Below are 11,689 nucleotides of genomic sequence, written 5' to 3'. Positions count from 1 at the left end.
GTCCCGCTGTCACACTGCTCATTTGGCTCGCTCTCATCTCTCCTGAGAGGTTTTCTTTACTCTTGCTCTTTTCCCTTTCTAAATAGCATAGCTGACCTATCACACACTGGTGCTGAGTCATTATAAGGTGTTAGCATTTTCAATTACCTCACACCTCCCATCTCTGCCGCCCTGTCTCCTGTGTGAGGCAGACGCTGCACAGCAGGAGAAAAGCAACAAAATGCTAATTTTCTGCTCTTAAGAAGGTAACCACATCTGAGCTTGACTTGAAAAACAAAAAAAAACAAGCTGACGAACAATTAAGTAGAAGAAAAACAAACAGCACTTCTAATGTCCCGTGGTTCATGTTGAACTTTATTTCAGCTTTGTGGTTGTTTTAAAAGCACTTATTAGCAATACAGACTGAACGGTTTCCATGATACATGTCGTACTGCATATGTCAAACATTCATGCCAAAGAAAATACTACCGATACATTTCCAACAGGACAGTTACAGGTATTGAAAATAAAGTACAAAATAGGCTTTTCATAACAACCATAACAAGACAACACTACCATAAAGCGTTTTAGTGCTTCTAGCTTAAAGTGTTATCATGATCAATGAAAAGAATTGAAACTACTCCAAAAAGTTGCTTTCTGTTGTAAAACAAAAACAAAACAAAACAAAAATGCTTGTACTCGGTTGCAAATTCCCACACAGCAGAGCAAGCTAGCCACCTTGCTGAGTATCCACATGGGCAACTGCCTTTTAAAAGAGGTAAGGCAAGTTCTGTCTTAAAAAATCATTAGCTTTCCTCCCTAATAAAACACTGGTGAAAAGATACTTGACACTTTTGACAACAAAATGTCTTTTTTTCTGTTTCACAAATGAACAAGTTAGGCTTACAGAGAAAAAAAATGCTTCTACTGATGATTGCTAGAAAGCTATTGCCAACAAAAAGCAAAACATAAAAACATCACAAACGTATCTTAATATTAATATCAAAGCAGAATGTTAGAGAGATTTTGAGGCTACATATTAGGAAGGCAGTGATACCTATAAATCCTATTTTTTGGGCAGCAATACAAAATAATTTATTCTACCTTTTCATCTTAGTGTTCTAATAGATTGTACTCTCTAGTTCAAGAAATGTAGAGTAAAGGAAATACACTTAAATAAAAAAAAAATAAAAAATAAAAAGTAATACAAGATAAAGAGCACCTTATCCCCATACAAGTAATTTGACATGTAGATTTTTGGAAGCAAATGGCACAGTCATCAATGGTAAGTTAGCAATGCTCACTGAATTGTAAATTTTTTGTCAGACAATACCACCAAGTCTCAACAATTTAACATCACGTTGTGACAAGAGACTCTTGTTACACGTGTGTTTGCATCGTGTGGGTTTGTGTGTACATGTACAACAAACAGGTAAAACGGGAGCTGATCACTGGACAGAAGCTGAATGAGTTTGTGTGCTTGAATTCTTAAAATCGCTACACGGCGGCTCTGGAATTCTCAGCCAAAAGGGTGTTGCGACACCGCCGCTGACGTTCTTGGTACAGCTCAGTAAACAAAGAATGGGTGTGGTGTGCTACCTGGCAGTAACTACAACTCTATCTGTGTTTTATCACTGAGCTGAAGTGGACCTCTAAAGTCAGTGCAGAAAAGAGCTTTTACCCTGACTCAGCTTTTCTAGTGCAAAACCGCCAAACATCTGGTCTTCAACTGCAAGGACAGTGGGTAACAGTGTGGTCACAACAGCCAAACTGTACACAGACATGAAGCGTAAACACTCACTGAACCTTTAAGTGGGGCAGACAGTAATGGGTCACAAACTTGCCATACTGTGGTGAAAAATGGTTTTAAAATGAAAATCCACATCTGGAGCTTCTGATACCAATACACGTGCATAAAGATTTACAAATACAATAAAACTTGAATGCAGCTGGCATTGACTGAGACAGATGCATGAGAACTTTACATCAACGGTAAAAGGCCAACCTTTACATCACCTCCTCTACACTTCTGAATTTGCTCAGAGCTGTCTTAGGATGAAATCCAGAAATAATTCCCTTAAGTTCATATCCAAGACCATGAGGCTAAAAGGAGCCACCATAGACCAGGGTCTAGTAAAGGAGGATGCGGCGCTCGATGGCCTTGCGGCAGATGGGGCACTCGCTCATTCGGTCCCCACACAGCTGGCAGGTGCCATGGCCACACATGAAGATCATGTTCTTTAGCCGGTCCAGACACACCGGACACATAGTCTGCAAACAGAGTTCATATTTTGATGTGATGAAGTAATTTCAACTTTCAAAAAACAGAAAGGCAATCATTAACTGAGCCAAGCCCTAAACACAAACTTCATGATGCAGACATCCATTTGATCTTTGATTTTTACATCACCACTGATTTTATTCATCCTTGGTAGTTACTGAGCCACACCTGGTTTGTGTCTACATAAAAAACAGGGTGTGTCTAGCTTAGTGACATTACGGTAAGACATTATTTATACAATTTATACATTAACAGAAATGGTCGTGCCCTGAATGTCCTGCAAAGCCTTGGTACTGGTTACTATAGCTGCTTCCATAGCAGCTCATTTACCCCTTTCTGTCATTTTAAAACAATTCTCAGTAGAGCTAAAATAATTAGCCAAAAAATGTATTATGGAGATTTATGATAAATGATTAATCATTTAAACCATGTTATCACAAAACAATGGGATGATTTGCTTTTGTATGATTGTAAGTTGAATATAAAAGGGGGAAAAAAAAGCAAATTGGAGACATCAACCTGTTCCTTGATGTCCTGGAGCTGTTGCTGTAGCTTTTGTACATCAGCGTTGACGTTGGTGTTGTCCTTGTCTCTCTGCATGGCTGGGATGTTTCCGCTGGCTGTTTGGACACAACAGCACGCAGACATGTTGAGGACAAAAAGGGAATGCAGTTACCAGCCGAGAGACTAAACAAATTAAAGGAGGTTGGCATAAGCCAGTGGCCTCATCAAACTTCACCTCCTCATAATGATAAACTATATTGCAAATAAAACTGAAATGCAGCCACACCGATATTGCCATTTTGAAACAAGATGGGAGCTAGAATCTATTTAAAATATGTGTTTTGTAAACAAGCTGGATCACAAACACATGCACTGTGAATTTTAATATGGTTGGCAGATCAAACTTGGTCTGTGTTGGCATTGCATTTATTTTTAAATTACTTGAATTCAGAAATGCACACTTTGTAATTATCTGAAACATAAACTGGAACAGGGAAAACCCTCATAGAAAGTTATTGGCATCGTAAGAGCCACAGGATGCATGAGTATAATGATACCAATGTAAAACGGCCTGAATATATTATTTGAGCACTCAACAACAATTAGCTGGACTGAGGCCATGTTGTGGACTCTATTGCAGACTGGCAAACAGCTGCCAGAAATAGTGAGCACCAATGTGATTCTTGGCCTTTGCATCACCTGTTTAGGGTGTGTGTGTGTGTGTGTGTGTGTGTGTGTGTGTGTGTGTGTCACTGAAAGAGTGGGGGTTTAAGGGGAGGGGATGGGGGCCAGGGCAGCACTGGGGGAGCTCTTTAAAAAAAGGGTCTGATAAGGGAGGGGATCATAGAGGTATACTTACACCAACTTAGTGCCAGATTGTTGGGTTGGAGAAGATCCTGCGATCCCCCTGCCATAGTGTTAGAGCTCTCTGCTGGGAATAACCAGTCACATTGTTATAGTGGGAGTCGTCCTCCCCAGCTCAACAGCTGGCCTGGGGACCAAAACTACTCACTACAGCCTCTAAGGGAGGTTCAGAGAAAGAATTTGAAGAGAAAAGCTAGCAAGTTGGAAACAGTGCTCAGGAAAGGAAAGGGAAATAGAGTCCCTTCTAAATAGAATAAATAGTTATAATGCGTAGCAGCAAGTGATTCTTTCTCTTTTTGCCATCAGCCAATGCTAAAGCATGAGTCTAATGTCTATGCTTACTCAGTTGGAAGTACATTATGTCAGAGAAGTGGGGAGTCAAAACAATCAAAGTGGCAGATGAATTTCGTGCACAAGATTTGCTTTTGTAGCAGACATCAACAGCCAGTGTTACTGGGATGAAGGGAGAGGAGATAAACAATCAATGCTGCCCCTTGCATGAGTGTAAGTGTGTTTGGGTCTGCATTCACTTTTGCACGTCTGGTAACGACTGCAAGTAAGATTTGCAATCCAACAAGCTGACACGTGGAGAAATGTAAAATAATTATTACAGGTGAACTTACAACAATTTCCCTTTTAACTCAACATAAAAATGTGGAAAACACGATAGGAATAACCACTGGTGAGATTTACCACTAAAAGAAGGTTATGGGCATACAACACTGTGTTCAACTTGGAGACAAGAAGATGGATTGTGAATGCAACCAAAAATAAATATATTTACACACTACATTACTATTCAATGAACTGTTTGGGGTAAAACTGATGACATTCAAGGGCTTGTGTGCACTTCCTTGTTAGGCGTTTAATCTAAATGACTGAAATTCTCAATTTTCACATTCATGTGGGTATTAATATGCACATATATCATTATGACTACAGGACTTTAGCATATGCTCACACATAAGTTCGTCCATCCAGGCTGAGCTGATTAGTCTAACTGTTAGAGGCCACAGAACATGAATAAGGTAATCAGGTTGTCTGTATATCATGACACTATTGTATTATTCAGTACGGGTCAGCAAAACTCAATTTAGAAATGGCTTCTGTGATCCTACTTATAAATGGATTATGATCTGAAACACAAAATCCTCTCTCTTTGGAGGATCTATTTGGCGAATTCCAGACAAGGCAGCCAAGCACTTGTTAGGCCACTGTCCATTTCAGCTAGTATCTAAATAGAAGCTTAGAACAAATGATATGATCAAAATGGATACATACAATGATTAAAACATGCCAGATCTAGTAGTGGAAAAATAGTCTGGAAAATAGGATTAACTGATTTAAACATCTAACTTAAGCTAAACATTTCTAACATGTCTACTAGGATGCAAACGACTAAATAGTGTATCAGTGATGCAAACAAAAGAATAAAATGCATAAGCAAGGCAGCGACAAAGCAAAAGCTAAAAAGGGCTAAAGCAGATACTTTGAAAGTGGGAAAAACTAGAAAAGAAAGAAGGAATAAATGAAAAGGGGAATTAAAAGGGAACGTGTGGAAGATTCACTCACTAAGGTCCTCATCATCATCATCATCATCATCATCATCATCATCATCATCATCGGCATCATCCTCCATACCTTTCCCTCCACAGCAGAGAACGAAGGGGGTGCGGCGTTCCACCACAGCCCGACACTGTACGCACTTCTTCATGAGGCTGGCACAGTCTGGTGACAACAAAACACACATTGGTCAGAGCTGAATGCAAAGTGTATTTGATATACAGTGTGTGTTTTTATTGTTTTTAATGCAGCAGCTGATCAGAAAGAGACCAAGGTGTAACTTACTCTCACAAGCGCACATGTGACCACAGGGCTGGAACAACACGGCTGCTTTTTTGTCAGAGCAGACTACGCACTCCTCAATCTGTGGAGGGACAAATAAAAACAACAAAAAAGGGAATAAAAGTATCCACTCTTCGTCACGTATCTATGATCTGGGTAGGACAGGTAGTAGTGCTTTGGATACCTTAGTTCTTGACTGGACCTGATCCTTGCAGATGAGACACTTCTTGACACGAGGCGAGCAGAGGGAGCAGGTGGCAATGTGTCCGCAGGGCCCAAACAGAGTGTCTCTCTTCATGTCTGAACACACCATACACTCCTCCAGTGACTCGATGTTGCTGTTCAGAGATGGGCTGCGGGTGCCTACCTGGCCACTGGAACATTAAGAATAAAACCCACAGTGTGAGAGCAGAAGAAATTACAAGCAAAGAGAGGCTGACAGAGAACAAAGAAAAGAGGGGGAGACGGAGACTTAAAAAAAAGAAGAACAGAAGGGGGGAAAAAAGAAAGAATAAAAAGCTCTGCATGAAACATTTTTAGCAAAGAAAGAAAATCAATAAGGTCGCCTGATGATTTTCCTGAGATGGTGCGCTCTTCCTTTTTCTCAGGTCAGGTGTTACAGTCACTATGGGTGCATGAATATACTTAAAAACACATTCCTGTAAATTCATCCTTTTCATCCATGTGTAATAAAAGTTTTCTGCTTGTTTAAAGACTTTTAGAAGCATCAGAATGTTTGATGAACAGTTAAGTGCTATTTGGTCACATAAATGTGAAAAGCAGACTAAATTAATAAAAAAGATCTTGGTTGCTAAATCTAGGTCTGCATGACTGTTTTGATATGAAGGCTATAAAAAAAAAAATGGAGGCATAAAAAATAAATCTGTTCTTGTACAAACTAAAATATAATGTATTTACAATTGAGCTTTAGACATGCTAGTGGATGTTTTCACCATCCAATCCAGGCATGACATTATAGCCATAAACCTTTGTCCAAAGCAACTTACAACAAGAGAATATGCTATTTGTTTCCGTCGGTTACCAGACTTTATGCTAAAGTAAGCCAACTGTCTTCTGGCTCCAGCTTCATATTTAACAGACATACATGAGTGGTATTGATCTTTCCATCTAACTCCGGGCATTTCCTAAAATGTCAAACTATTCCTTTAAGGGATGTTTACCTGCTCTTCTCTTTGTGGCATTTGGCCAGAGCTTTGCAGAGGCTGGGGTCTGGACACAGGTCTAGAGGGGACTGGCCCTTCTTGTTACGAATGGTCAAGTCTGCTCCATTAGCTGCCAGGAAGCAGGCAATGGATGCTGCACTCTTCTTCTCTGCCCCCTGGGTGCCCAAGCCCATGATTAACTGCAGGGAGCCAGACAGACACACAAAAACAGATTAATCAGAGGCACATCAGGCACTTTTGACATAAAAGTTTGTTCTTTAATTTGAATCCAGTGGGACCAGTGTCTTGTCTCTACCTTGCACACTGGCACTAGAGTAATGAGCAAGAGGAGTAAGAAAGTCCTGATTTCAATATTATTCAGATGGCTTCAGAGCTACTGTATATTCAGAAGGACCATGCCAACGAACTATCAGATCATCACTAATTAGCCACTCAAATGCATGCCTGAAGATGGCTGTCAGGCAGCGTAACCCCCTCACCGCGACCCAAAATCCCATTAACTGTCCTGTCTCTCTCACTCCCTCCTCCAGCTCGTCGCCTCAGTCAGTCTACCCGAAATCAAAGCCCCTCTCTTTCTATCTAGCATTTGGGCCTTCCATGTCCGATTGTCTTGAACCAGTAGCTTTTACATTTCTGCTGAAGGAGCCATCGGGCCGACTAATTCAATTCTCATCTTGAAGGAGGGGAGCGCTATGGGAGACTGACCCAACTGCACATATCTCAATTAAGCCCGCTGTCTGTCTGTTCCGCTTCTCAGCGGGGAACCAGTCTGTAGCTGCAGTTAGGCCCTGTAGCCTTAAACTCATCCCTGTAGGGATTAGTGATATGGTGTTAACATTAAGAGGGTTCAGGTCTGACATGGCCCTGTTGGCCTCTACAGAGGGACAAACTCATACAGGCTGGTCAAGAGGCTGCAGCGAGCTGGTTGGCTGCTCCATGCTAGCGTCGGCCTGCTGTCTGAATGATGGGCCGGTGCAGAATGGGCTGTCCAGTGATGCAGATGACAGGGGGCACTAAGTAGCAGAGCTTCCTGTCCAAGTGTGATCGGTCATACTTTTTCACACATCGGACAGTGGTTCACTTACTGATCGTCATACAGGTGTGTATACAGATACTGCCAAGACAACCCTGAATACAATCGCCCAAAATCATAAATGCTAAATACCATGACACGATTATACTCGGTGTTGTAAGGGACAAGTATTCAAATCCTGAAAGAGCAAACATGCCAGATATTTATGAAGGTGACTGCACACTCGAACTAATGCTTTGCAAAAAAAATAAAAAATCCTACTGAGTGTGGCTTGTGTGTTCTCTCCATGTTTATACAAGTTTTCTCTGCATGCATTGCTATGCCCAAGGACATACAGCTCATATGAATTGGAGACTGTAATACGTTTTATAGGTCTAATAAAACGGATTAGTCAAATGTTTACTTTTAGATAGATAGATAGATAGATAGATAGATACTTTATTCATCCCGAGGGAAATTTTAGTTGGAAAAATTTAATAAGAAATTAAAAAACATTCTAGGATTACTAGAACCACAGCAGCTACTGGTAATGACCTGTTGTCCTCTCAACCATGAATAGTGCTCTTCAATCTTAGCTAGATAACAAAATCTCCAGCATGTTGCAAAATGTGGATTATTCTGTCTCCCACACAGGGCTGGTGTAGAAAGGAGGCATAAACGGTCTCTAGGTGTGAATGTGCACAGCCCTGCAAAACACTGGTGACTTGGTCCAGGGTGTTTTCTAGTTTTCTGCCCAATTTATACTGTTTAATACCCTCAATAGAAAAAAGAAAGTATAAACTACATATAGAACACGTTTTAAAACTTTAAACTGAGCCTTTTACGGAGCCATGAGTAGCAGTGGCAGTAGAGCAATGGCACATAGTCTAAAGTTCTTATAAGATGCTGCGTTAGTGTACAAATGCATTTGGGAATGTCAAACTGAATCACATCAGCCTATTGGATAATGAGGTGCCACATTTCCTGATTTCTACAATTGACCTCTAGTCGTTTCCTTGTTGACAACGACATCTCTTGGCTGTTAGACAACACACAAAGCGATTTCATTTTACCTCAATGCTGTGATGCCTTATGATACCTTAAGGAACCTTGACCCAAGTAAATGACAGGTAAAGTAAGTAAAGGAACAGTGAGGTTAATAATAGATGTATACGCACTGTGTTCTTGGAGGGTTCCCAGGGCTCCACTTTGCTGACATCCTGCATATCTTGAAGTTGTCGCAGTTGGGACAGTGTGTGGTGACGCAGTGCCTCGTGAAGTGGTGTGTCCCCGTCCTTGTCCTGCACATCAAGCTTGGCCTCTGCACGCACCAGCAGCTGTTAAGAAAAACACATAAATAAACACAAACAGGCAGTCAAACAGAAACTCTAGCAATAACCGTAAAACAACTTTAAATTTTATGCTACAATGCAAATGCCACAGTGCTGATTTATAAGGTTGCTGCTAACAATGAACTGCCTCAGTGTTGTAGTCCCCAATTATGGAGTGCATTTTTTTCTTGAGTCCACAAGATGGCAACGTAGCAATCTCGATCCAATAATACGCCAAATGAGACACTGCCTCAGAGAGCATTTTCCCTTCACCGCATCAATCTGAAGCAGGACCTCATTCAACTGCAGGACATCCACCAGTGTAAATTAAATGTGGGGCTGCACTGATGTTGTTCTACTCCCCTTTGTGTATAGTCCAGCATGAGGGACTGATAGAGAGATAACTAGAGACAGAACCTTCAGTTTGTGGTGGAAGTGAGAGGGGAAAGGAGGATGATAAATAAAAGGAAGGATAATAAAAAAGAAGGCCCACTAACCCGGACTATCTGGGTGTGTTGACGCTCCACTGCCAGGTGTAATGCCGTCTGCTGGTTGACGTTCTGGATGTCTAAGCTGGCATTGCCCTTGGAGGAGGAACAAGAGAGGAGCAAGCACACACAAATAAACATATGGGCATTTGTGCATACATATATTAACAACAAACAATAATGAATCATAAATACATATGTGCATGTAAATATGACCGACAAGTGATCAATGTAGACAAACAGGACCAGAAAAAAATATTCAGTTAAAAATAATTGTTCAGCACATGAAAGAGTGTAACAACCAGTGTGGCTTTATGTGCCATGAGAGAATCTTCCTTCCTTCAACCATGTCGACCAACAAAGTGTCACCTAGGGGGTTGGGAAAAAAAAACCTGCATCCTACAGTAACGCTACAGTACATATGATTGTCATTTCCAATTGCAAACACCTCAGCTGAGGAGATGTGCAGGGAAGATAAGCATTGTGATCAGGCAGTGTGTGAAATCCCCAAGTAATAAGACTGACTGACTGACTGACTGACTGACTGACTGACTGACTGACTGACTGACTGACTGACTGACTGACTGACTGACTGACTGACTGACTGACTGACTGACTGACTGACTGACTGACTGACTGACTGACTGACTGACTGACTGACTGACAGACAATCTGCAGTGCACCTTGTAGTGTGGTGCAATTTCTGAATAGAAAGCTGAGCCAGGCAGTGTGAACCAGCTCATTGCAGGGACTTGGAAAAAAGGCTGTCCCTGTTGAAAGGTAGTGAGCGTTCATGCGTTGGAATGTTGCAGCAACATTGCTGCCTTGCACCATATCCTAATTAACCCAGTTCCTGCTTGAGCAGGTGACTTTTGCTGTAAACTCCTGTATGTGTCTTCTGAGAGTTAAACCTGCAATCTCAGAAGGGAAAAGTGCACGAACCTATGATTGCAAGAGAAGGAGGATATGAGGGCCCAACAGCACTAAAGAATACCCCCTCTGTGAAACGCAAGGATTCAATAAAAATAAAAAATAAAAGAATTCACTTCAACTGGTCTACAGCTTGCTGGCTGCAGGGAGTGCAGTGGAAACCATTCTTAATGGCTTCTGTCTGTAGTCAGGGAAAGCCAGAAGTGAAGCTTATGCAGCTACGCTTTGGGCTGATAATTGTAAACAAAAGGGGTCTCTTAGAGAGTATGAATAACTGCATTTGTGTTAAGCATGCATTTAAATCAGCAATTTATATGTCTGTGAGCAGTGTCGGGACTAACTAACAGTAACTCAGTTACTTTTGGCAGTAAATAGTATTCTAACGTAGGGATGGGAGATAACTCAAAATAATCAAGCATTGTCTTTCAATGGAATCATAGCATTATTAAATCATTTATAGAGATGATGTGAAACACAACTACGTCATCTAAATTGATAATAACAAGCACATACTAACTCAAATTTCTCAAAAAAACTGATGTGAAATATTTTGAGGGAATATCATGTGAAGATGTGGTTTTGTTTTTACATCACACTTTACCTTACCACTCAGTTCAATGCAATTAACAAACTGGACTCAAACTGGCAACCTTCCAGTCACAAGCTTCTATAACCTCTAAGCTCCATTACCCCAGAATACAATAGTGCATACAGCTCAGGACTGGGATTCTTTCGGCATAATAATGTTAGAGAACAAAGTGTAAAGATCTACTTGGAACCCAAATGTTAGTTAAACTAAATTGTGAGTAGCACGCATGATCCCAGCGAGACAATGAAAACAGTACTGAAATGAAAGCAAGTGTGTTGTTACCTGGTGCACTAACAGCTCAGCCACCTCCACATGGTTGTTGAGGGCAGCCAGGTGCAGTGCGGTGTAACCGTCGTCCTTCTTCTCGTCTACAATCCAAGGCCTCGGCAGTTTAGATAGTAGCACACGCATGGCACTGCACAGAGGAGACATGGAGAAAGGGAAAGAAATTGAGTGTTTGAATGGGCTGAGCTGGGAAGCATGACGGAAAAAGCCCAAGAAGGTACAGAAAGTATTGTCAATTTGATAGTTTATGATGTAAACTGCCAAAATGAATCTGTGACTGAATGTCTCATGCACTGTAGGATAGCTGGGGGCCAGACACAAGCTGCTGTAAGCAAACACATCACAGTGTCTGTACTGCTGATACACAGCATATTCCAATTCCATTCCAACACACTTT

The 11,689-nt window shown here is 41.2% G+C and overlaps 1 protein-coding gene across 4 annotated transcripts in view; it reads right to left on the bottom strand.

Annotated features, from left to right (window-relative positions):
• Positions 1-328: 328 nt before the first annotated feature.
• mib1 (MIB E3 ubiquitin protein ligase 1) overlaps positions 329-11,689 on the bottom strand; it is a 57,559-nt gene continuing 46,198 nt past the window's right edge. Inside the window, exons 13-22 of one of the 4 annotated variants that reach the window (XM_028592305.1) lie at positions 11,290-11,422; positions 9,498-9,584; positions 8,848-9,006; positions 6,655-6,836; positions 5,658-5,847; positions 5,477-5,555; positions 5,201-5,356; positions 3,624-3,695; positions 2,780-2,880; positions 329-2,250 (exon numbers count right to left, since the gene is read on the bottom strand). In XM_028592305.1, the coding sequence (XP_028448106.1) occupies positions 2,110-2,250; positions 2,780-2,880; positions 3,624-3,695; positions 5,201-5,356; positions 5,477-5,555; positions 5,658-5,847; positions 6,655-6,836; positions 8,848-9,006; positions 9,498-9,584; positions 11,290-11,422 (1,300 nt within the window). In that variant the 3' untranslated portion in view covers positions 329-2,109. The remainder of the gene's footprint in view (positions 2,251-2,779; positions 2,881-3,623; positions 3,696-5,200; positions 5,357-5,476; positions 5,556-5,657; positions 5,848-6,654; positions 6,837-8,847; positions 9,007-9,497; positions 9,585-11,289; positions 11,423-11,689) is intronic. The other 3 variants (XM_028592306.1, XM_028592307.1, XM_028592308.1) reach the window with 3 other exon arrangements.

This window comes from Perca flavescens, chromosome 12 (genome assembly GCF_004354835.1).
Source record: "Perca flavescens isolate YP-PL-M2 chromosome 12, PFLA_1.0, whole genome shotgun sequence".
Lineage (NCBI taxonomy): Eukaryota > Metazoa > Chordata > Actinopteri > Perciformes > Percidae > Perca > Perca flavescens.
This window is presented reverse-complemented; position numbering and strand designations above follow the sequence as displayed.